Source organism: Seriola lalandi, unplaced genomic scaffold (genome assembly GCF_002814215.2).
Source record: "Seriola lalandi dorsalis isolate HSWRI2012SDOR001 ecotype SW California unplaced genomic scaffold, Sedor1 jcf7180002054542, whole genome shotgun sequence".
Taxonomy (NCBI): domain Eukaryota; kingdom Metazoa; phylum Chordata; class Actinopteri; order Carangiformes; family Carangidae; genus Seriola; species Seriola lalandi.
Window position 1 is genome coordinate 602,012 of NW_019525095.1, and position 20,406 is coordinate 622,417.

Consider the following 20,406-nt stretch of genomic DNA (forward strand, 5'->3'; position numbering starts at 1 on the left):
ATGTCTGCTGCACATGCTACTGTGACCTCTGGATAAAATGATGACATTCTAAACACTTCTTGCTATTACTCAACACTGAAACTCAGGAACAGAAAGGGACATTACGACCACAATATCTGCAACTTGGCTGAGGCGCAGATTCCAGTTTCCTCATTGTAAAGTTAGTGTTAACCCTGTAGTGTAATATAACTGAGCCTGTATAAAGGTTTGATGGATTCACATTATTTGCAGTGGTGACCAAAGATGGATCAGTGTCAGCTAAGCCAGGAATGACTTGACCTTTCTATTATCCATGACTAAATCAACCCACTGGGCGCCCCAGGGTAAAAACTGTCCCCAGTGAGAACTGTTGAAGATCATTTATTGAAGCACGAATGTATTTAGGAATATACAACAACAACATAAGTTGACAATACAGGTAATATACAGGACCCTCTTTAAGGTCCTTATCATTTCATTTGATATGATATGAATATGAATGTTTGCTGGGTGACAGCAAGCCTCACTATTATCCCTCTAGTTATTATTATCATTTTATTCTGTTGTTCAGGTTTAGAAACAGTCATCAACTGCTTCTAAACCCAAGAAAACCAATTTAACTAAAAATAACTGTTGTAGACCAATCCCTGTAATTTCCCTATAATAAACTTCCTACGAGATTATTAGGAAATTACACACCTCTGAAATATTACATGTTTCAAACTCTGCCTAGTCACTCCCAAGATAATAAAGTGTCCTCAACCTACTGATGGCGTTTATTTATTGTAAACTAACTGTTCGTGACATATAATACAGGTGTGGGGGCTGTAAATACCAACTCCACGGCACAGAGGCAGGTCCACCTTGTGTTGCAGGATGCTGCCACCTGTCGGCAGGTGTAGGAATCCGTTAACCAGCTCTCTGAAGGTGAACTAGCTTCACTGCACACACACACACGCCCATTAATCTTCTCCTGTAACGCCACCAGACAATGAACCGTCAGAATAATGTTCCGTTCAGCCCTTCAGCTGTACCTCAAGGAGCTGCTGCGTACAAACAGCTGCCTGGAAGGTAATTAGCTGCTCTGCGCAGTCTTAACTTATGCAGCTATGATGCTATGTAGCTAAAGCTAATAGCAAGAATTGCTAAGCTAAGTCAGTTTGCTTTAGCACTGATAAAACACCAGTCTGCCTTCGCCCCCTGATACATTCATGTTCACTTGCTATCATCGTGGTAATCACCTTGTTTGTATAAGTGGTCTCATTTTTGTTTTGTGTGACAAACAGAGTACCCAAAGACTTCATGGAAGCCATGAAACGCATCCCAGTGAAGCCAGCAGACACCTCAAACATCAGGACATCTGACATGGCTGCTAACGCACCACCAGCCCAGAAACGTGCAGGTAACCTCTGTGGACATCTAAGCTCAGCTAGAAACAGCTACACAGCATCTCCTTACAAGTTTTAACTCATTTACATCAAATTGCTTATATTTTAAGTTGCCATTCAGCAAATTAGGCTGCTGTATTTTGTCCACTGTTGAAGGCATTCCCCTGATTTAATTAATGCCTGTATGATGTGAGGTTTATTAAAGTTATTAGTAGATAAATGACAGGAAATGAGATGAGAGAGAGATGAGGGGTGACTAAAACAAGAGACGTTGCAGTTCATTGTCTGCACCTTTGTCTCTCTGCCTAAAACTATTGGAAAAATACATCTAAAAGCTTTGTGACATACATTCAAAAATAGTCAGTGTAAATAAAAAGTAAACATAGTTTTTGTTAGGGAATCCAAACCTATAAATGCTCTTGGATGATCTGCATTAAAATAGCCACCAACTGTTTAAGATCTAGAAAAGCCATCTCTGGCTTCCTTTTTCTATGTCAGATGTGGAGATTATTGTGTTACTTGTTGTCATGGTAACTAATAAACACAGAAAAACAAAACTTCCTACAGTTAACCATAGATTCCATATCTGAATGCATTAAGTCTATTTATATAATTTGTCAGTATCATTATTTACCTTTTGTATTATACAGCGAAACATTCTGCTGCTAAATGGAAGTCTTCATTCAAACCAGTAGGAGAAGAAGATGACGACTCTCAAGACAAAAGCACGAGCAGTTTAGAAAAGTAAGTCAGGAATTCTGGAGCCTCGATAATTAATTTGTAAATCCTACTATAAGCTCTGTGGGTCCCTTGAAGAATCTCCACCTTTCACCGCTTGCTTGACATCTGTCAGTCACTGATGTAATGAGCCTCTGAATCAATAGCTGTGGGATCTTCTTCCAGTCCTGCAGGAGCCTCTGACAGAGGGACAGGTAGAGAGTGATGTCTGCTTAAGTAACAATCCACGACGTCCCACATTGGAGCCTTTAACTTTGCTTTGTGGTTATTTAAAATGTGGAAATGTGGGCTTTTTGAAGGTGACCTCCTTATATATTATTCCAGGTGGAATCTGTGAGGTAAAAGTGCAAGTGGCAGGAAACTGCTTGAACAAATGGACAAACTTCACCAAATGTGCTCAGCTGATAATTTGTTTTATCTCATGCCGGGAAATAAATTAGTCTTTTTTTCAAACAGTTCATGTAGTTTGCTTGGACATTTATAGTATCTGAAGATTCAATGGTAAATGGTAACATGTCCTTACAGACGTATATTTATATCTATATCATTGTAAATTGCATGTAACACACACACTTCTTCTCCCGCTTCCATTTCCTTCAGAGTCGAGTTATATGACCCTTACGATCCTGGCTCGTCAGACTCTGAGCTCGAGGTGGCACAGAGCAAAGACCACAACCACAACCACTCCGCATCCAATCAGGATAACAACCCAGGACGTCGACGTTTGTCTCCAGGTGGAGTCTGCCGTGAGAAACGCCGCTGGGACTCATCCTACTCTGTGCCAGGGAGCCAACCCTTTGACAGACGCGAATTTAGCCCTGAAACCAGACCCAGCGAGAATCGAGGTCTCGCCCCATGTCATAGACTGTCTGAGGTTTATAGCCCAGGCACTGAATCACTTGACCGACCGGGGTATGGCTCCATAAGTACACCTCTGGAGCACAGGGTCTGCAGCCCTGACAGGATTGTTCACAGCTCCTCCACCCAACAGTTTCCTGCATCTTACGGAGGACAGAATATCAATGGGGAGGAGCGGATAACAGTTACAGAACACAGGAGAGAGGTATCATCGATAAGACTGAAAGTATTACAGTTTGACTTACCTGTCTTTACGATAGTGACAGCCTGAAATCGACTCAAGCATTATGTGATTCATAGGAAAGAAAGCTAGTTTGGGGTTAGAGGTTACAATCAGTCTTGAGTTGTAGACTTAAACAGGATACAGGCCCTGTTTGTGGAGCAGACACTGTTTGCTTTTTGTGTGGAGTGAATATGAATGAATGAATAACACTTGGTAGCAGTTAGAGACTTTTCTCTCCTCTGTAGATAACCACTACTGTTAGATTATCCCCGCCCAAGATACAGCGGGATTATCAACACCAGTCTGGGCCCGTGGAAACAGGTAAATTGTCATGTTGTTATATATAACCATTTCAAATATAACATAATTGCATGCACTACACACTTGAGAAAATAGTTTGAAAAGGTAAATGATCAAGCAGTATTTTTGCAGTGTGTTCTGTGTATAATGTTCTGCAGGTGTGGACAAAATCACAGCTGCCACAGAGGTGACGAGAAAAAGAAGCAGAAGTATTATAATGGACAAGTAAGCACCAGGAACACTGATGCCCTATTGTTTAAAGATGCTAAATGCAGAGTTTTCAAATCACAATTATACTCCATTTGATAGTGTAGTAAAATCGCCATAGCAACAACAGGGACACACGTGTTTTCATTATGTTTCATATCGTCCTCTGTGCAAGTTAGTTGGTACTACTGCTGTGGTAGGTTAGTTGTCATTAGCTATCGTTGGCTAAGTTAGATGTTGATATAATTGTCTATATATAATTGTTTAATACACTCCACAGCTCTAGTGTAAAAACTGTCACCTCAGTCTAGGTGTAACTAAACTGTGTTAGGAAAAAAAAAGAGTGCATGCACGTGTCAACCACTGCTGTTATAAACACATTTTGATACAGTATAAACACTGGGTGAACGACCAAGGGGAGAGAGAACATAGTTAGCTCATTAACGCACTCTCCAAAAGTGAAAGTTTACTTTAAAATACAACTTTATAGCCTAAAATCAGGTTAGATGATTAACTCTTAGGACTCTCAGAATCTTTTGTTAGCCTGCTTTTCAGAATGATATGAAGACCTTAGGCTGTTAAAGGGTCTGCTATTTAAACTGTTTAATACTTAATATTTTTCTTGTAGGAGCCCAATCACCTGTGACCTTTGTGACGTTGAGCTGGCCAATGGGCAGGAGTTTGAGGATCACTTGGACAGCAGAGGCCACTGGGGGACACTGGAGCACATTCAGCAGAATAATAATTACGATGATCTGACTATAGCTTTCCTGCAGGTGACTGAGTATATCCTGTTGAGGGTCCCTGGGTTGAACCATAAAAACATCATCAATTGTTGGTGAATTGTTGTGTCTGGATGGTGACTGCCGTCTTCTGTTCCTACAGGAAGTCATGCTGTATAAAAGCCGTCAGTGTAGTCGAGCCATAGAGGACAGTGCTCTTCAAGGTAAATGACTCTGAACTGTCAAAAATATGTGGAAAAAAACAGGAAACATTCATTGTCCTTGTTATCTTCTATTCCAGACTAACAAACTTTAAATACAGTGTGATCATTGTATTGGCAGCTCTGCAGGAAAATGACCACATGACAAAGGTGGAAATGTTCCACTGTGCAGCTTGCAACGTCTTAGTATCCACGTCTGCGTCCTCAGTGCAGACTCACATTACCTCTCAGGAACACCTCGTCAAAACACAGGTAACACTGGTGTAAAGAAGCACACTCATTTATATGTCAATATATATGTCTTCATTTGTGTGAATTCAACATTGGGCCTAGAAGGAATGAGTTGGTGACTGATTGATTGATTTCTTGAAGGAGTTTGAAGTGCAGCAGAGACGTACTTGCCTCAGCAAAGCAGAAACCATAATGAATGAGCTGAAACCTCAGTTTGAAAACTTCATCAAGGTATTTAGCTGTAATGAACATTATATTATATCAGTATATGTATTTAATAACATACGTAATACATGACAGTATGGATTTTTTATGTTGAGAAATTGTTCCTACGTGTGAGCAATTTGTGCCATCAAATAACCAATGTTCCCTCAAATGATTTATTACTGTATATTTATTTGGTTCCCTCACGTTAGTGATATTGTATGAATTATATAATTAATTCCCTCAAAGTAATAACAATGTCACATTCATTTCGTTCCATTATAATTGTTCTTGGGTCTGCTTGAACTCAATTCAGTTTTACTTTGTCTTTGGAGCAAAATCTGTGTCAATGCTTTTGGTTTTAGTTGTTGAACACTACATCCTTTCTATGACGTCGCCATCCAATGTGTATTACATAATTTAAGAGCTCAATTTAGTTTTATGTGGGTACAAAGTAGTGAACTGGTTCTCAACCGGATCTCTTTACTAATGATAAATAAAAAGCTATTTCAAAAAGGGGAGGTTGGGTTAGTCGTCTTTGGCCAGTCACATGCAACATTAAAAGATATATTTCATAAATTACACAGGATTCGTACAATAATCAAATACTATAAGTAATTGGCTGTGAAAATAAGAAAGCTGTTGTATACTGTAGGTTCTACAGTCAACAATTTCAACACACAAGTACTCAGGTATGGAACAGAAACATCTAATGCACTCATTTTGTGCCTTAATGTCAACAAAATATTGTATAAAGTGAAACAGTAAAACTTTATAACGGGTAAAAGTAACACCATACCTTTTTAACTAAGATGAGATTGGATTTCTTCTCCTCTTTATGTGGCTTTGGGATTGAATACAAGGGTCAATAAACCTTTCTAAAGTGACAGAAACATTATTTCATGGATTCCTTTGAGTAAGACATTTGTTTTTAGCCTCAGTACACTACATCTAATGAGTAGCACAAGCAAACAGTACTCAACAAGGCTCCTAGTAATTACTAGTATTAAACATGGACTGCACTTGGGCAATGATGAAGTCTGACTGATCACACTACTTCACTGATTCTTCTCTTTCAGGGTGACAGCCCATTTGAATGATGGAAATCACTGGAAATCTTCAAAATACTGTTTTCACTGAGGTGCTGTTTGCGTCAGATGAAGAGTAATGGACTTTGAATCACAACCACATTAGTGCCACATCAGTTCTCGTGTTTAGTCAGAAAAACTCCTGGTTTGTTCACACAATATGGACGTTTGTTGTTCTTTGGTGCATGTGTTGTTTTGTCATTTCATATTTTGTCCATGTTCATGTGACAGAACTCCAGGTATTCACCATTTGGTCACCTCAAGAAGATGAAGCTGATTTTTTTTAATTTCAGGTCCAATGTTTATCATTTCTGTGCAAAAATAATTAGAAAAAGTCAATTTGTTTCTTTGCTTTTTTTTATTTAGAACAACACAAATGTTTTAAGCATTGTATCTGTGTGATATAGTACATTTAAAATTAAATTATTTCAAAACAGTATATTTAAACATTAAATATAGGTGACATGTATGAAGGGCATTTCCAGCACAGGCTGTGCGTGTTAGGTCTTTTTTCTTAACCACCTTCAGTTTTAATTTTGTATTTGTATTAGAAACAATGCAGTTACTGAAATACTATAAAACACTTTCTATGCATAACAAGTTTGCAGACATTATTCTTTTTGTTCTTGAATAGTAGCTCACTTTTTCCATTTGTGTTTCTTGGAACTGTTTATCAAGAGCTTTCAGGTGCCGTCACTTTCGGTTGAAATAATCATCTCAGTAACTCTGTGGCCTGAAAACAGAGACTGTGGGCTTTGATTTCAACATGTTGCAGTACGAAAAAAAAAAAAACATGATTCTATGTATTTTACGAATGTGAATATTGATATAGAAGAGAGGTGCTCCCAAACTTTGACCAAAAACGGACTCAAACCATGAGAAATCTGAGGTAAAAGTTGTCTTCATTATAAATGGATTCCACACTACATTACTGCATAAAACAAGAAAACAGTCTGCCCATCTGGAATTGTATTCCAAAAAATGGACCATGTAAAAACAGAAAAAGGTAACAATATCCAAAATAATTAACTTTCATCTGTCCAAATGTCCAAGTATGTACAATACCTCGATCATTGAGCAGTACTGTACTTTTGGCCAGTATTTAATTGACTAAAAAAAAAAAATAGTGAAAGAACATCCAATGTACATACACATACAGTCTAGTGAAATCTTAAAGGATCCTCATTGGCTTCATGAGGCAGCATGTGTGGCTGTCAGAGAGCTGTCTTGGTCAGTCTTGATGGGTGGGGGGTCCGTGGGCAGCGAGGTGACCTCTACCATGCCTAGCCCAGTATGAGGGACACTAGTGTTCATAATGTGTCTCTGTAAATGTTTAATCCAGTCCTCCTGGACCGACAACGGACCCTGGAAGACGAGGTCACAGAACCTGTAAAGAGAAGGAGAGACTGATGGTGTGTTTTGCAAAAATAGATACAAGTTTTCAGACTTTTGGACTCGTTTCTAATTTAATTTGTTCAAACAAATTCACTAACATTGAATTGGAACAAGCAACTTCATCATATGAAGCTTCTGATGTTTCCATGGCTGCACTTCGAAAAATATCTTTGGGTTTGGTTGGTTGGCTTGACAAAAGACATCAGATGACGTCATCAAGTACTGCACTCTTCCTTGTTTAGATATATTGGTCTCAGTGTTGGTACAACTGTGTGGTTGGTTATCCTACAAAGATTCATTATGGTTTGTGGCTTTATTTTATTACACACTCACTTCCTTTATTTTTGGAGCACATCGGTGACAACACGTCTCTCATTCATCTGGGCAGATTTTTCATATAAATACATGAGAAGGGTTGCCAACAGAAACTAAATAGACCACAATAAACATTTGTCAGTGGTCCAAAACTGGTTGCCTGGGCAACTAGAAAACAACTGAGGCCTGTTGGACTGCTATCCACCATTTAAAGAGTGTAATATTGTATGTCCATTAAATAAGAAATGAAAACTGTACCTGCAGGTGAGTCTGTACATTTCCTCTGGAGTTTGTGGTAAGGGCAGTGTTTTCTTCTTTGAGCCAGGCCTTGAGCGCTGTCTCCTTGCTTTACAGTCAAATGCTAAAAGACAGAATTTACTTTTTTTTAATTTACAGCTCTACCTTTGAGATTACAGCACAGCCTTTAAACATGTGAATGGACAAAAGTGTATGATGCTCCAACAATAGTACATTCTCACACAACATATTCTGTAGGTTCAGAAAATTGACACTGGACATGAGCGCTTAAGTTATTCCCACTGTTTTGGACCTCTTACCTGTGAAATGAATGGTGCTGCCCTGTGTCTCAGCTGCATGGCAGTGCGGCTAAGACACAAGCTCTAATGAATAAGTGTGATGATCTGTGCATACAGGAAAAGTAGGCCTTGAAGGCTTTACGCCATGAGCAGGTTGTTCCTCCGCCACGCTCCACAATTAAAATCTTTGCAGCATCACACTGGCTGACGCTCTTCTCGATCCTCACCATGGGGAGGACACAAATAACCACTGGTACACTAAATATAACAGTGATTTGGACTTCACAACCCTTTGTGGTATCTAGCCACACAGGTAGTTTTGGCTGTATCTGCTGAGATTTCTGCTGACATGCCAATACAGTGGAGGTGAATGTTTTTCCTTTGTGATAAACTGACAGGTGCTGAAGTTACTCACAAACAATTAGGCAGGTAAAATTTACTCACTGCATTCCTGATCAGATTATTAGTTTTTGGTCAGCCCGTTGAGAAAGTGCCAAGTATTATAGCACTAACATGGCTCTTTTATATAATATCCTCTATGAAAGGAAAGGGTTTGACCACTAGAAGTGCTGTGGAGTAAAGTTTTATGATTGGCTCCCATTTTGTTTCTATCCTGAGCACATACAGTAGGTGATGTGTTAACATTCCTGAATGATGGTTTCATGCTCTTCCAGAGAAAAAACAAATCAGATTTCAGATGTTTTGAAAGGAAGGAAACCTTTTTCTCACACATCTCTTAAGCCTATGCATTATGTGGTTTGGTGACAAACTGTGAAAACAAACATAACTGTGTTTGTTCACACAGGAACTTCACAGGGTACCTTTAAGAAATACTGTGTTTTCTTCTGTACCTAAAGGCAGGTTTATCGAGATTTTACACCGTCACACTTCCCAGTCAACATTGGTGAACCTTAATGAATAAAAGTGATTTAAATAGCTAAAACCAGTTAATAAAAAACACTGGTTGTAGGAGAGTACAAGGAGCACAGTGACAGTGGCTGATGGCACTTACTGGTTCCCTCAAGTAAGGCAGTCCTTTTTCGTTTTGCATATGCCCGGAGGTGATTGGACAAGCTAACTCCACTGTGGAAAGTTGCATTGCAATGGACGCACACCTTCCTGTTGAATTCACCTTTCTCTGTGACAAGATAGAAAATACAAAGACAAATAAGTGAGAACATAAATATAGTGATACTTATTTGTTAGCAGTGTTGAGGAATTGTAGAAATGGACTTAACAACAAGCACTTTTCTCCCTTTGTGTGACAGGTTTGTAATGTCTCCACTCAACTATTTCTTTCTTAAATAAATGACAGAATTCATTATGACAAAAGGATTTTTGTTTTCTTTTTGATGTGAACTTAATGAATGTGGTTATACTGACCTTTGATAGTCTATATGCAATAAATGTTATTGTTTTAAAAATGTAGTTAGAAAAAAGTTAGAAAATAAGGTCTTAGCAGTGAAGGAAGAGCGCTATTGAACTGACAGTATTGACAAGTTCCATGTTATAAACTAGAATAGTGGCACTCAGAAAATATTTCAATACTGCAGCCTCAGTTTATTGTTTTATTTCTTTGACACATTTCAGCAAACACTCCTTCATAAGGAAAATCCCACATTGTGAGATTAAGAAATGTATTGAAACAAGTTCTGTCTTTGTTCAATCTTACAAAGTCTGTATAGATAATTTCTGCTATTTGGTACATTTCTTTTTTATGAAATTAAGGATTTGAGACAAAAACAAAAATAATGCTGATTTGCAACATTATTACTTGCAGCATGCCCTTGTATTTTGGCCACATAATCTGCAGGTAATTGGGAAACCTCATTCTGTGCCTTTATGCTGACGACACCCCACTTCAACAATAACAATAATAATAATAATAAAAACTAATTATTCATACTCTCAGTTCAACAGTTCAAAGGAACTGTGGATAATAGTGTGTTTTTCAATGTTCTGTTTATCCGTCACAAACCCTCAAAAGTTAAGGCTTGACATTAGTGGTAGACGATCAGCTGTATTTAAAAACATGTATGATCATACACTTGTCTACTGTTTATTATTTGCTTTGATAATGTTTTTATAACCTGAATTTATAATCTGCCAATCCGACACTGGTCCTTCTGAAAAGATGATCCATAATACTACGACTAGCCTGACCAATATACTGTTGAGCCAATATGGGCTTATCACAGAAATGCTGTATTTGCATACACATGGAGAGGAATGCTAAAAGAATCTGATTTATGTATACATTTATTTTTCTTGACTAAAATGTGTTTTTGTTGCAGTTATTTTCATTTATAGTAATGTATGATAAACCTGCAATGTGCAATTCTGTCACATTTCTTTTATTTGAGGAATTCTTTCAAAAATGTTTGCTTTATCAATTTCTTCTGTCATGTGTGTAAAAACAAATACTGGCTGATTTAACATCATTAATTTTTTAAAACCTCTAAAATATTGACATCAGTGTTAAACGTTTCATATCTGTCAGACTCTGCACGCTGAGGTTTTCTTCCAAGCTAAATGGGTATATCCCACAGTGCTAAACAGTTAAATTGTAAGTTTCTGAATTGTTACATAGCGTTTTCACTTGTAAACACAATATGTCAAGAGGATTACATGATTCTTCTGGATGAAACCAACTTAACAGGAAACTGTTAACACTGGAGTATTCCACTTCCTGTTTAACCTGTATGGTTACTACTATCTGGAAGTTACTTACCGGATATTGAGTTTGGCAGTGAAGCTGCAACTCTTGATCCTGAACTGTGCTCACTGTTTGAAGAAACTGTTAAAGAGTTCCTTGATATCAGAGAGGAGCCCTTTAGTCTGGCGTCTTCCTGACACTTCCTCCTCTTCAGAATTCCTATCAAGGCAGTTGTGCCTGAGAGTGAATTTTTAACATCCAACTTAGTCTCTAGTTGCCTTTTTTCAGGTTCCATTTCCGCTAAAGAAAACGTGGAGATCAGTGGTTTGGCATCAGTGCAAACTCTTGGAATAGAATTACTTTTTGGGATTCCAATGGGGGGTGGCGTGAAACGATCAGCGTTGGACAGCTTTGGTGAAGCACCATACTGGAAATGGTTCCGTCTCTTTCCCAGAATTTGAAGCGCCCGCTGGAACTCCTTCTTGTCGCGCATCAACTCCCGGAGTAAAAATAATGGGGATTTGTTCTTTGTTGAAAAGCTTTTACCAAGCTTTTTGAGGTGGCCTCGTATGTGGTTGGACTGCCCAGTCCTGTTATCAAATGAATCTCCACATAATGGACAGGAGTGAATACTCTTCACAGTCTCAGAATCTGACTCCATCTGTAACACTGGAAAAAAAGAAAGAAATAAGCATAAACATTATCAGTATGCATTAAAAGTACCATATGATTAGTTTGAACTTAGTAACAAAGTACATATAAAGGAAAACTATCATTTAAACGAAGTTTAAAACAGGTCTGTCCGTTGACCAGTCGTGAGAGCATAGCTATATAAATTTGGTTTTCTCTTTTAATTTTCACAGAAAAACTGTAAGTGCACACAGTTATGCTAAGTACATTAGCTAATAGTTAAATTAAGAAGTCAGTCAGTAAACTGATGGAGTCTAATCCTTGTCTTAAGTTGCACAGTGGTGCCACATTCCAAGATGTCAACAATTACTTAGGTAAGTAGTAAGTAAGGCTTAATAACAACTGACTCAGAACCACAAAAATAAAAGCCAAGTTGTTATACACCAAAGTTTTCCTTCTATAGAAGAGCATGCAGTAATTACTGAAGTACCTTTTTTCAATCTCCTGAATGCTGAAATCTTCCGTCGAATTCGTGGCCTCCTGTCTTGAGAAGCCACCTGCTCAGGAGGCACTACATGGCGTGCATTGTAGCTCAATCCGACCCTATGAAGATGCCCTCTAACATGATTGGACAATCCAACACCTGACTCAAAGACTGCAGGACAGTACGGACAGTTCTTGCGGTCTGATTCCAATTCTGACAAATCATCTTCAAGTGATTCCCTCAATGGTATTTGGTGGGAGTCAAAGGTTTCTTGGAATACTTCTGTTTCTATGCATTCTTCTTTGATTTCAGGGTCAGTCTGTTCTTGCTCTTCAGTCTTTATTTTCTCAAACAGCCTTTTAGATGCCTGCAGAGCACCCCTCATGGACATTCTTCTGCTATAGGTATAAATGATGTTTTGTTTTTCTTTCTTGATTCCATTGTCAAAAGAATTTGAGTTGGGATCTGTATCCTTAAACTGGAAAATGTCTTTTTCATCAAAGTTGGCCACTTCTTCTTCTTGGTTTATTTTCTTGGGACTTGGCAAAGGTTTTGGTAAGATGAAGCATGAGTCTTGGTCACAGGTGTTGCGATATGGAGTGGACATCTTCCGTTTAGACGGTGACTTTTTGACTGTGGACTGAGCTACGTTAAACTTGGGTTCACCCATGCTTTTGAGATCACTTTCAGCTGCACTGGAGGGCCCATTTGGGGATAAAGCTGAATCTTCAACCTTGACAGTCAATGTTCCTGGCAACTGATCAGAGCCATCTTTGTCACTTTTGGAATTCTGAACAGATGTACTGCAATTATTGCTTTCCTTCTTCTGTTCAGTAGTCTTCTTTCCATGTCTTTGTCGTGACAGGAGAACATTAATGGATTTATCAAGCTTTGATTCTGTCAGTTGAGACTTGAGACCTCTCTTAATCTTGCTATTTTTGAATAAGTCTGAAATATCATTAGAGTCACTAGGTGAGCAAGCTCTTCTAGAAGAGATCTGATTTTTTATTGAGATTTTAGATGTAAACTCTGCATCTTCAACAGGGATTTTACAAGTAGGCACATGTTGATCCCTAGATGGTTGTGCATTTTTGTCACTACAATGAGCAGCTTCGTATTCTTCAAAAGTTTGTTGATGGCGTCGCAGAAGGTGATTCTCAAAAACATGTTTGCTAAAAGCTCTGTAAGAACAAATGTTACAGGAGAAGGTTTCAGAGTCGTCATTCTGGATCTGCACATTTTTCTCTCTACGCTTTGCAGCTTCGTATTCCTCAAAAGTTTGTTGATGGCGCCGAAGAAGGTGATTCTTAAAAACATTTTTGCTAAAAGCTCTGTAAGAACAAACGTTACAAGAGAAGGTTTGAGTGTCATCATCCTGGATCTGCTTTCTAACTGTAATAACAGTGTGCTGCATAATGTTATGTCTCCTAAGGTCATTCTCACTCAGAGTCCTGAAGCTACATTTGTCACATCTAAATCTTCTCTTGTCCTTCTCATGCGTTTTCGCATGTTGAACAAACGTGTTTGGGCAGTTTGTTCCAAATGGGCACTGAGGGCAGAAAAGCTTCATGTTTTTATCCTCTTTCTTCTTATCATTTATGCTTTTGACCTCTTCAGTGAGTCTTGTTCTCTTCTCCTGGTGGATGGACATGTGCTCAATAAGTGAACCACTTTGTCTGAAAGACTGTCCACATTCACGGCATATAAAAGGCTTTGGCGAAATATTCGGAGGGTCAACATGAGACTTCATATGACGATGCAAATGATGCTCTTTCTTGAAAATGAGTTTACATTTTGAGCAAGGGTAACGTGATAGCTTCTCCTCTGAATGAGAATTTATTGTGAGCCTCCCCTTCAATGGTGAAAGCCCATGACCTATACTGTTCTCATGTGAATTTCTCGCAGGGGCATTGTAAAGAATTTCCTTGATGGCCTTTACAGTTCCATTGGGATACTTCGAAACTTTCCCTGTTGGCGACGACTGTGACTTGGGGAACTTCCTTGACTTTCTGACTTTTCTGACAGGAATGGAGTCTTCTGGGCCTTCGGTATCAGACAGTTCCTCAGATGACTTGCGGCTCAGGTCAGGGTAAAGGTCTTCTGAGGGATCCACCATGACAACCATGTCCATTTTCCGTTTCCTTCTCCTTTGGCTATTACTTGGAGGGACTTCCTCTTTAGGCTCCTCACCAGGAGAATCACCATGGTTCTCCCACAAAAATTGCATAAATTCTTTGTGAGGGTCCCAATGAAGGTCACTGGCACTACTAAAATTATCCAGTGAGTTCTCAGGTGAGTCTACGTCAAAACCCCAAATTCCTGCAGTGTCAATTTCCTGCACAGTTTTTAGTGGGGTGATGCTCTTCTCCTCCTCTTTATCTGTGGAGATGCTATTGAGTTCATGGGCTTGTGTAGCCTGATGCGAAGAAGGTCCATTTCCCAGGCCAACTGGAGACAACATATCTGTGTTTGACATAACATCTAGGACACTATTTTGTTTCAGAGAAGGCTTGCCGAAAGAATCGGTGCAAGAGGCTGATCCTTGAGCCATTCTCACTGGCTCTTGCAGGAGTGAGAGGGCATTGATCTCAGGATCTGCATCTTTGTCATCTTCATCAACACCTGTCAGACATGACATTTCAGCTGCCATGACCTGGAAAAGAAAAGTAAAGCCTTCTTAGTTATTCCACCATCACAAGTGTTATTATAAAAACCAAAGTTAGCACTGTAGCATCCCAAAGGTTAAATGCAAACCTTTTTAACTTCAGGCATAGGCCTTTCTATCTTTGCACAATAACACATAACTGATCTTGACAGGGCTATTGCTTTTCAATCTTCTCTCTGTATTTTGAAGGTTTATATTCTTAAATAAGTTATGTGGCCTTCATAGCTTCATCTTATTGAATTTTGTGCTGGGATTTCATGTGTTTGTATAAATGTATGGTGTTAGCGTCATTCCGACCAAAAACATCCCAGTGTTAAAATAGCTCAGGGGGCATCTTGATAAGGTACCTATGAGACAATGAAATACAATTCCAGGGAGTCCAACTTGAGTAACAGATTAATGCATTTAAAAGCTTATCAAACAGCAAAACACTGCACAACTGTTTGAAATAGTCACAGACAGGATTTTACAACTCTAAATTTAACATGGTGGCAACTATTTTTCATCTTTTATCACCACATTGCAACGAAATATACCAGGAAAGTGCGTTTCTATGTATTTAGTGAGATTGAACTTTGGCAGCATTTATTCACGTAGAGCTGAAGTCAGTCTGAATATGGCCTTATCCTGCATTGCTTCAACAATGGTAGAATATTATAGGGTTTCTGCAAGCAATCAGCAATCAGGCCCAAATGACTGTGAAAGTAATACCAGTGTGTGTATCTACACCACTCAGATTTTAAACATTTGATGGCATAATATTTTAAGTTAAGATTGCGTGTTTTCAGGCACAGTTTTACAGCGCAATGAGTTAGTCAATTTGTGTATGACATCACCTCATTGTAGTCAGTGGGATGGGCTGATGGCCTTAGGGGAAAAAAAATACTTGAGCTCATGAGCAGGGGTCTACAGAACACATAAGCATAACAAGAAGAAAGAAAACATTTTTGGCTTATGTGCTGCATGAGTGGCTTTTATTGGAATTAATGGGTGCCATCTTGGAGACTAGTATCCAGTTCTATGCAATCGTGCCTGATTCAAGTATGTGATTGGGACACATGACTTGTTAGAAATAGGAGAGGAGAAAGGCAAATGAGCACGGAGAAAAAGTGTTACTTGAATGGCAAATTTTTTTGACAAATCTTTAGATTTTTTAAGAACTTTACAAAGAATTTTGTTTGAATCTGCTGTTATTGATGTTATTTAATGTAGCCTGATCTCCAAGGGCCCCATCTTACACCTGGCGTAAAGCTGAGGCACGCACAGTGCAAATGTCTTCGCTAGATTCAGACTGATGCATTTGTGATTTTCCTTTCCAGCACCCTCGTTGTTTAAATAACAAATGTACTTGCAGCCATCTGAGCGCCCATGGGCGTGCTTGTCTTAAAATGAGGTGTGGTTAGCCGTAGTCTGAAGTCAAAGGCACAGTATTTCATTGTTATTTTAATGGCACATCATCAAGATAGTATATGCGCCTACATAGACAGGTGCACAATGCAAACTATTGCGAAAGCAATAATTATGCAATTGTGGCTGGCGTGCTAATCCAGTGCGTGCACTATGAAATTTGAAATATGAAGATCAGCTGCTGTCCTAGCAATGCATGGCTCCTTGTTGATGATTGTCTCCGTTGTCTCTGGGAACAAGGACCAAATGACTTTCTTTTCCACCTCCGGCCTAAACATGCCGATGTTCTGATAACCAACATATTTATAAAGACCCGAAAAACATAAAAGCAAGTGGCATCCAGCACACATGCTGTACTGTGCTGACATACAGCCACTGTAAAAATTGTAACAAAGAACCACCATGTTCGGCTTTTCCTGCTCTCTTCTTCTACAGCAGCCTAAATTTTGCTCGCTGTAGGTATATCAATAGCGTCCATTACAGTATTGGAGAGTAACGACAAATCCCGAATGGAAAAGAGTGTAACTTGCGGGTGTGTACACTTGAGTGCGCATGCACCTGCAAATGAGCTTGTGTATGGGTTGCCACACATGGCCTGTTGGAGCCCTCAGTGGAGATTCAGATCGAAAACAGCCCTATGTTAAACCAGCGCAGGGAGCTAGGTCAGCAGGGGCGGACCAGTAGGACGATGAAATACAACTCTAGAAGTTTAGCTCCACAGTGGTTTTAATACTTACAGATAAGAGTTTACTTTTATGGAAAGTCAGCCGAGTTGCAAGAATTTTGTTTTGTTTTTTTGCTGTTTTACGCAAACGGCAGAAATACAGCATTCACATTACAACGTAATTTACTGGTGCACTTGCACATATTTTATTGGTCACTGCAGTGTCAGATGTCATCATTGCAGCAAAAACTGAGCCTGGTTCAAGTTGGTCAGAGTTTGGCCTAAAGGATACATTTTTCCTATTTTAAAAACTCCCTAAGCTCTATCACCATCCTCTGGTCAAAATGTCAACTGCGCACACAAGGTGGGTTTTTCCTTTATTACCACCCTCAGGAGAAACTTACAATTTTTATCCCCACTGGTAAAATTGTATTCATAAATCTCTGTTGCAAATGTTCCACTGGTCCTTCCATAGATGCCTATGGCTTATAAAATGATTCATAGTTCGTCTCAGCACTTAACCCCTTGATTGTCGTAGCTCCAACGGATCAATAGATGCATCCGTCATACATTTTCTAATCGTGTTATTCATTATACTGTTTATCCAAAATAATCATGTTTGTATTTTTTTATTAATTTGTTTGCCATTTACAGTCATTGTGAAATGAAGGTTCGTACTTGATGTAGCTTTACTAGACAACAAAAGTCAAATATACCTAGCTACAGGAAAGCGGTTTACTAAGCTTTGGTCATGTAAAACCAGAAACAATGAAGTTTGTATTACTTCATTTGGGATCATGCAAAAACTGCAGTAAGAACTGGAAATGGTTTCACTTGTTCACAAATAACAAAATTTGTGTAATGGTACTGAAATGGATCACATTGCGGAGCTGTTCTTTAACCTGCTCCACGTTATCTTCCTTATCAACTGCCTGCGGTGAACAAGTACGGTTCTTTCAGTCTCCATAGGCCAAGTGGTGGCGACGTTGAGTTTAATTTTCACGTTCGGGCTACCTGACGTATGTAGGCATATCAGCAACACCTCAGAGGAAAAATTACGATTTAAACTTTTAAGAACAGCAAAACTGTCCATACATTGTTGGTGCTATATAATCACATTTGTAGAGTAGGGTGCAATGAGCACTGCAGCCACTAGAAGCTGCTACTGTGGCTTTAACATTTTAGTTGTGTTTAAAATGCAAATGGAGCTGAAACGATTAGTAGAGTCACAAAAAATTATTCTGCAACTATTTTGATGATTGTTTAAGTCTTTTTTCAATCAAAAACAGCAATCATTCCCCAATTCCTGCTTTTAAATTGTGACGACTTACTACCTTTTTGCCTTATGTGATAGTCGTAAACTGAATATCTGTGGGTTTTGTACTGTCAGTCAGACATAACAAGTAATCTGAAAAAATCTAGGTTTCGGCACATTTTAATGGTATTTGTCACTTTTCTGACATTTTCTCAACCAAGTGATTAATTGGTTAGTTGGCATAAATTATTGGCAGATAAACCTACGATGAAAAGAGGTGAGTTGCAGTCCTAAACACAAATATAAATCAGTGATGGTTAAGATGGTTTAACCAGCTGATGGTCAATAAAGCTTTAGCAAATGTCAGAAGTACAATTGTGACACAAATCTATTCAGGCTTTTAGAAGCCCAATAATGAATGTTCCTTGTGTTTTACCAGCTAAAGCAATGAGCAATGATAGTCTGGCTTATTTGAATGTGCCTGTTTGATGTGAAAAGTAAACAGTTTAGTTACAGTGTCACCAGAGTTACTGTCCTGACCCAATCAGCACACACTGACTACAAAATAAATATAGCTAAATATAAAATATACCTGACATTTTGCTTAGATGATTAATTGTGGCCATTTATAACGCTACAAGGTCGCAGGAGTGAGAGGTCTCGGATTTGAAGGGCAATAAAAGTGTCATACCAAGTGAACGCTGCTGTGGCAGAGAAAGGTGTTTGTAACATCTACATAGCAGCAACAAAACTGCAAAGGGATGGACCCCGTAAATGGCTTTTGATGAGCGGTTGTGGATTTTGTATAGAGCTAAAACTTTGAGCACAGTAGTTCAGTTATATGCCAGCAAACAATAGTTGGGATATGTTTCCAAAGGTACCTACTTTCAGAGCGAACTGGGTTATCTATACTATCTCCCGTACAGGTAGCATAGCATTTCTTTGGCGTTTATATCACGCTGGCTTGTTGGATGCTGCTTGCAGGAGCTGCAGACCATTCCATTAAGGCTGTTCCATACCAAAACCCATTCCTCAGGCTAAACTATAGCTATTGACAATCGTTCCTCGCTACTCTCTATACGGATATCAATAAAACGATGAAAAACAAATAGACTTTACCTCCGAGCGGTGTAGATGAAGACAGGGCACAATTTGTACGCTGCATTGAATAATTTCTTACTTTCGTCTTCCATCTATTTCACAGTCGCCATTTTCCGTGGTGGTCTGGTGTGGGACAGATCATTTCTTTTGTAAGGGCAAACGTACATACAATTACCTCTACGGTGACAGAACAAACAGATGTTTTAATAATTACATATGATTGTGTGGCTATTTTAAAAAACATCTATAGTTAAAAAGTTACTCAAGTTATTGTCTCGTAGAATTTCGTCACGTAATGTTACGAGACGGCGCCATGTTCCCCCGAAAGGATTGTAATGGTTCATTCCAGATAGGAGGCATAAAAAACCTGAGTTAATGACCATCTCTTTTGGGTAGTAGATTTTTTTAGGTTGATGGCGGTTAATCACCGTTTAAATTGATAACATGAATTGAAACATTAATTGCTATATGGTTTGTTTTTTTAAAGAACACACTTGGTTTTGATGTTTAAACTTGTCATTGACGCACAGACAAGAATTGTATGTCAGCACAGGAGAGATGTTACCACTATCCCCCCATGGATGTCTTCTCAGAGGTCTTTGTTGCTCCTAACCGGTTATTAGCCGGTTCAGTTATCCATTCTCCGTCTGTTTTAAAGAGAAAACACACTGTGTTTGAGCATACACTTCAAGTAAGAAATTAATTCCACAGTAAACAAATGTTACAGCCGATCTAGTTAAAAATTTATAACATTTAGCTGCAGCTCATATTTTTAATAAATAATTAAGTCGAGCTACAGTGTCAGTGTAGATGAAAGTGTGCTAATAAAGTCGTTATTGATGAGTGATTTAATCTGCCAACAAGGCAAAGAGGTTGGTGGGGTCAAGGGTTAAACTGAGTAAACCCAGTCTTAATATCCGCGGATTACATTCATTATTTATTTCAGGTGGGTACAAAACGAGAAAATAATACTGATAACTTCGAAAATGACGAACTTTCTTGCAGATAACCGTTGATTTTTGAACGTTGGCAGCTTGCTGTTTACCGTTTTTCTATGCAGCTAAGCTAGCAAAGACCAGTTAACTCCACTGTTTTATTCCGGAAAAATAGTTACATAAATTAGTATCTTACTTGGAAAC

At 38.8% G+C, this 20,406-nt stretch overlaps 2 protein-coding genes across 4 annotated transcripts; one reads left to right on the top strand and one right to left on the bottom strand.

Moving 5' to 3' along the window:
• Positions 1–878: 878 nt before the first annotated feature.
• LOC111661262 (uncharacterized) lies at positions 879–6,759 on the top strand. Of its 3 annotated transcripts, XM_023414773.2 has the most exons (11): positions 881–1,050; positions 1,266–1,381; positions 2,018–2,111; positions 2,706–3,168; positions 3,432–3,507; positions 3,645–3,711; positions 4,322–4,469; positions 4,579–4,639; positions 4,758–4,888; positions 5,009–5,098; positions 6,151–6,759. In XM_023414773.2, exons 1-11 carry the CDS (start codon positions 971–973, stop codon positions 6,169–6,171), a joined length of 1,347 nt encoding a protein of 448 aa, XP_023270541.1. In that variant the 5' UTR covers positions 881–970; the 3' UTR covers positions 6,172–6,759. The 3 variants fall into 3 exon arrangements, 1 of the variants encoding a protein (XP_023270541.1); XR_015437781.1 differs by lacking the exon at positions 6,151–6,759 and having other exon boundaries at positions 879–1,050; positions 4,717–4,888; positions 5,009–5,025; XR_015437782.1 differs by lacking the exon at positions 6,151–6,759 and having other exon boundaries at positions 879–1,050; positions 4,738–4,888; positions 5,009–5,025.
• Positions 6,499–19,405, bottom strand: znf644a (zinc finger protein 644a). Its single transcript, XM_023414772.2, has 6 exons — positions 19,286–19,405; positions 12,182–14,828; positions 11,137–11,730; positions 9,418–9,543; positions 8,128–8,230; positions 6,499–7,546 (listed from the first exon to the last, which is right to left on the bottom strand). Exons 2-6 carry the CDS (start codon positions 14,823–14,825, stop codon positions 7,351–7,353), a joined length of 3,663 nt encoding a protein of 1,220 aa, XP_023270540.1. The 5' UTR covers positions 14,826–14,828; positions 19,286–19,405; the 3' UTR covers positions 6,499–7,350.
• Positions 19,406–20,406: the final 1,001 nt, after the last annotated feature.

Excerpts from the sequence above, each read along its gene's own strand:
- LOC111661262 (XM_023414773.2), top strand. The coding sequence starts at position 971 with ATGAACCGTCAGAATAATGTTCCGTTCAGCCCTTCAGCTGTACCTCAA. Across the intron at positions 3,169-3,431 it reads TTACAGAACACAGGAGAGAG|ATAACCACTACTGTTAGATT; the intron begins GTATCATCGATA and ends TCTCCTCTGTAG. Across the intron at positions 4,470-4,578 it reads TGACTATAGCTTTCCTGCAG|GAAGTCATGCTGTATAAAAG; the intron begins GTGACTGAGTAT and ends CTGTTCCTACAG.
- znf644a (XM_023414772.2), bottom strand. The coding sequence starts at position 14,825 with ATGGCAGCTGAAATGTCATGTCTGACAGGTGTTGATGAAGATGACAAA. Across the intron at positions 8,231-9,417 it reads TGCCTTACTTGAGGGAACCA|CATTTGACTGTAAAGCAAGG; the intron begins GTAAGTGCCATC and ends TCTGTCTTTTAG. Across the intron at positions 7,547-8,127 it reads ATGTACAGACTCACCTGCAG|GTTCTGTGACCTCGTCTTCC; the intron begins GTACAGTTTTCA and ends TTCTCTTTACAG.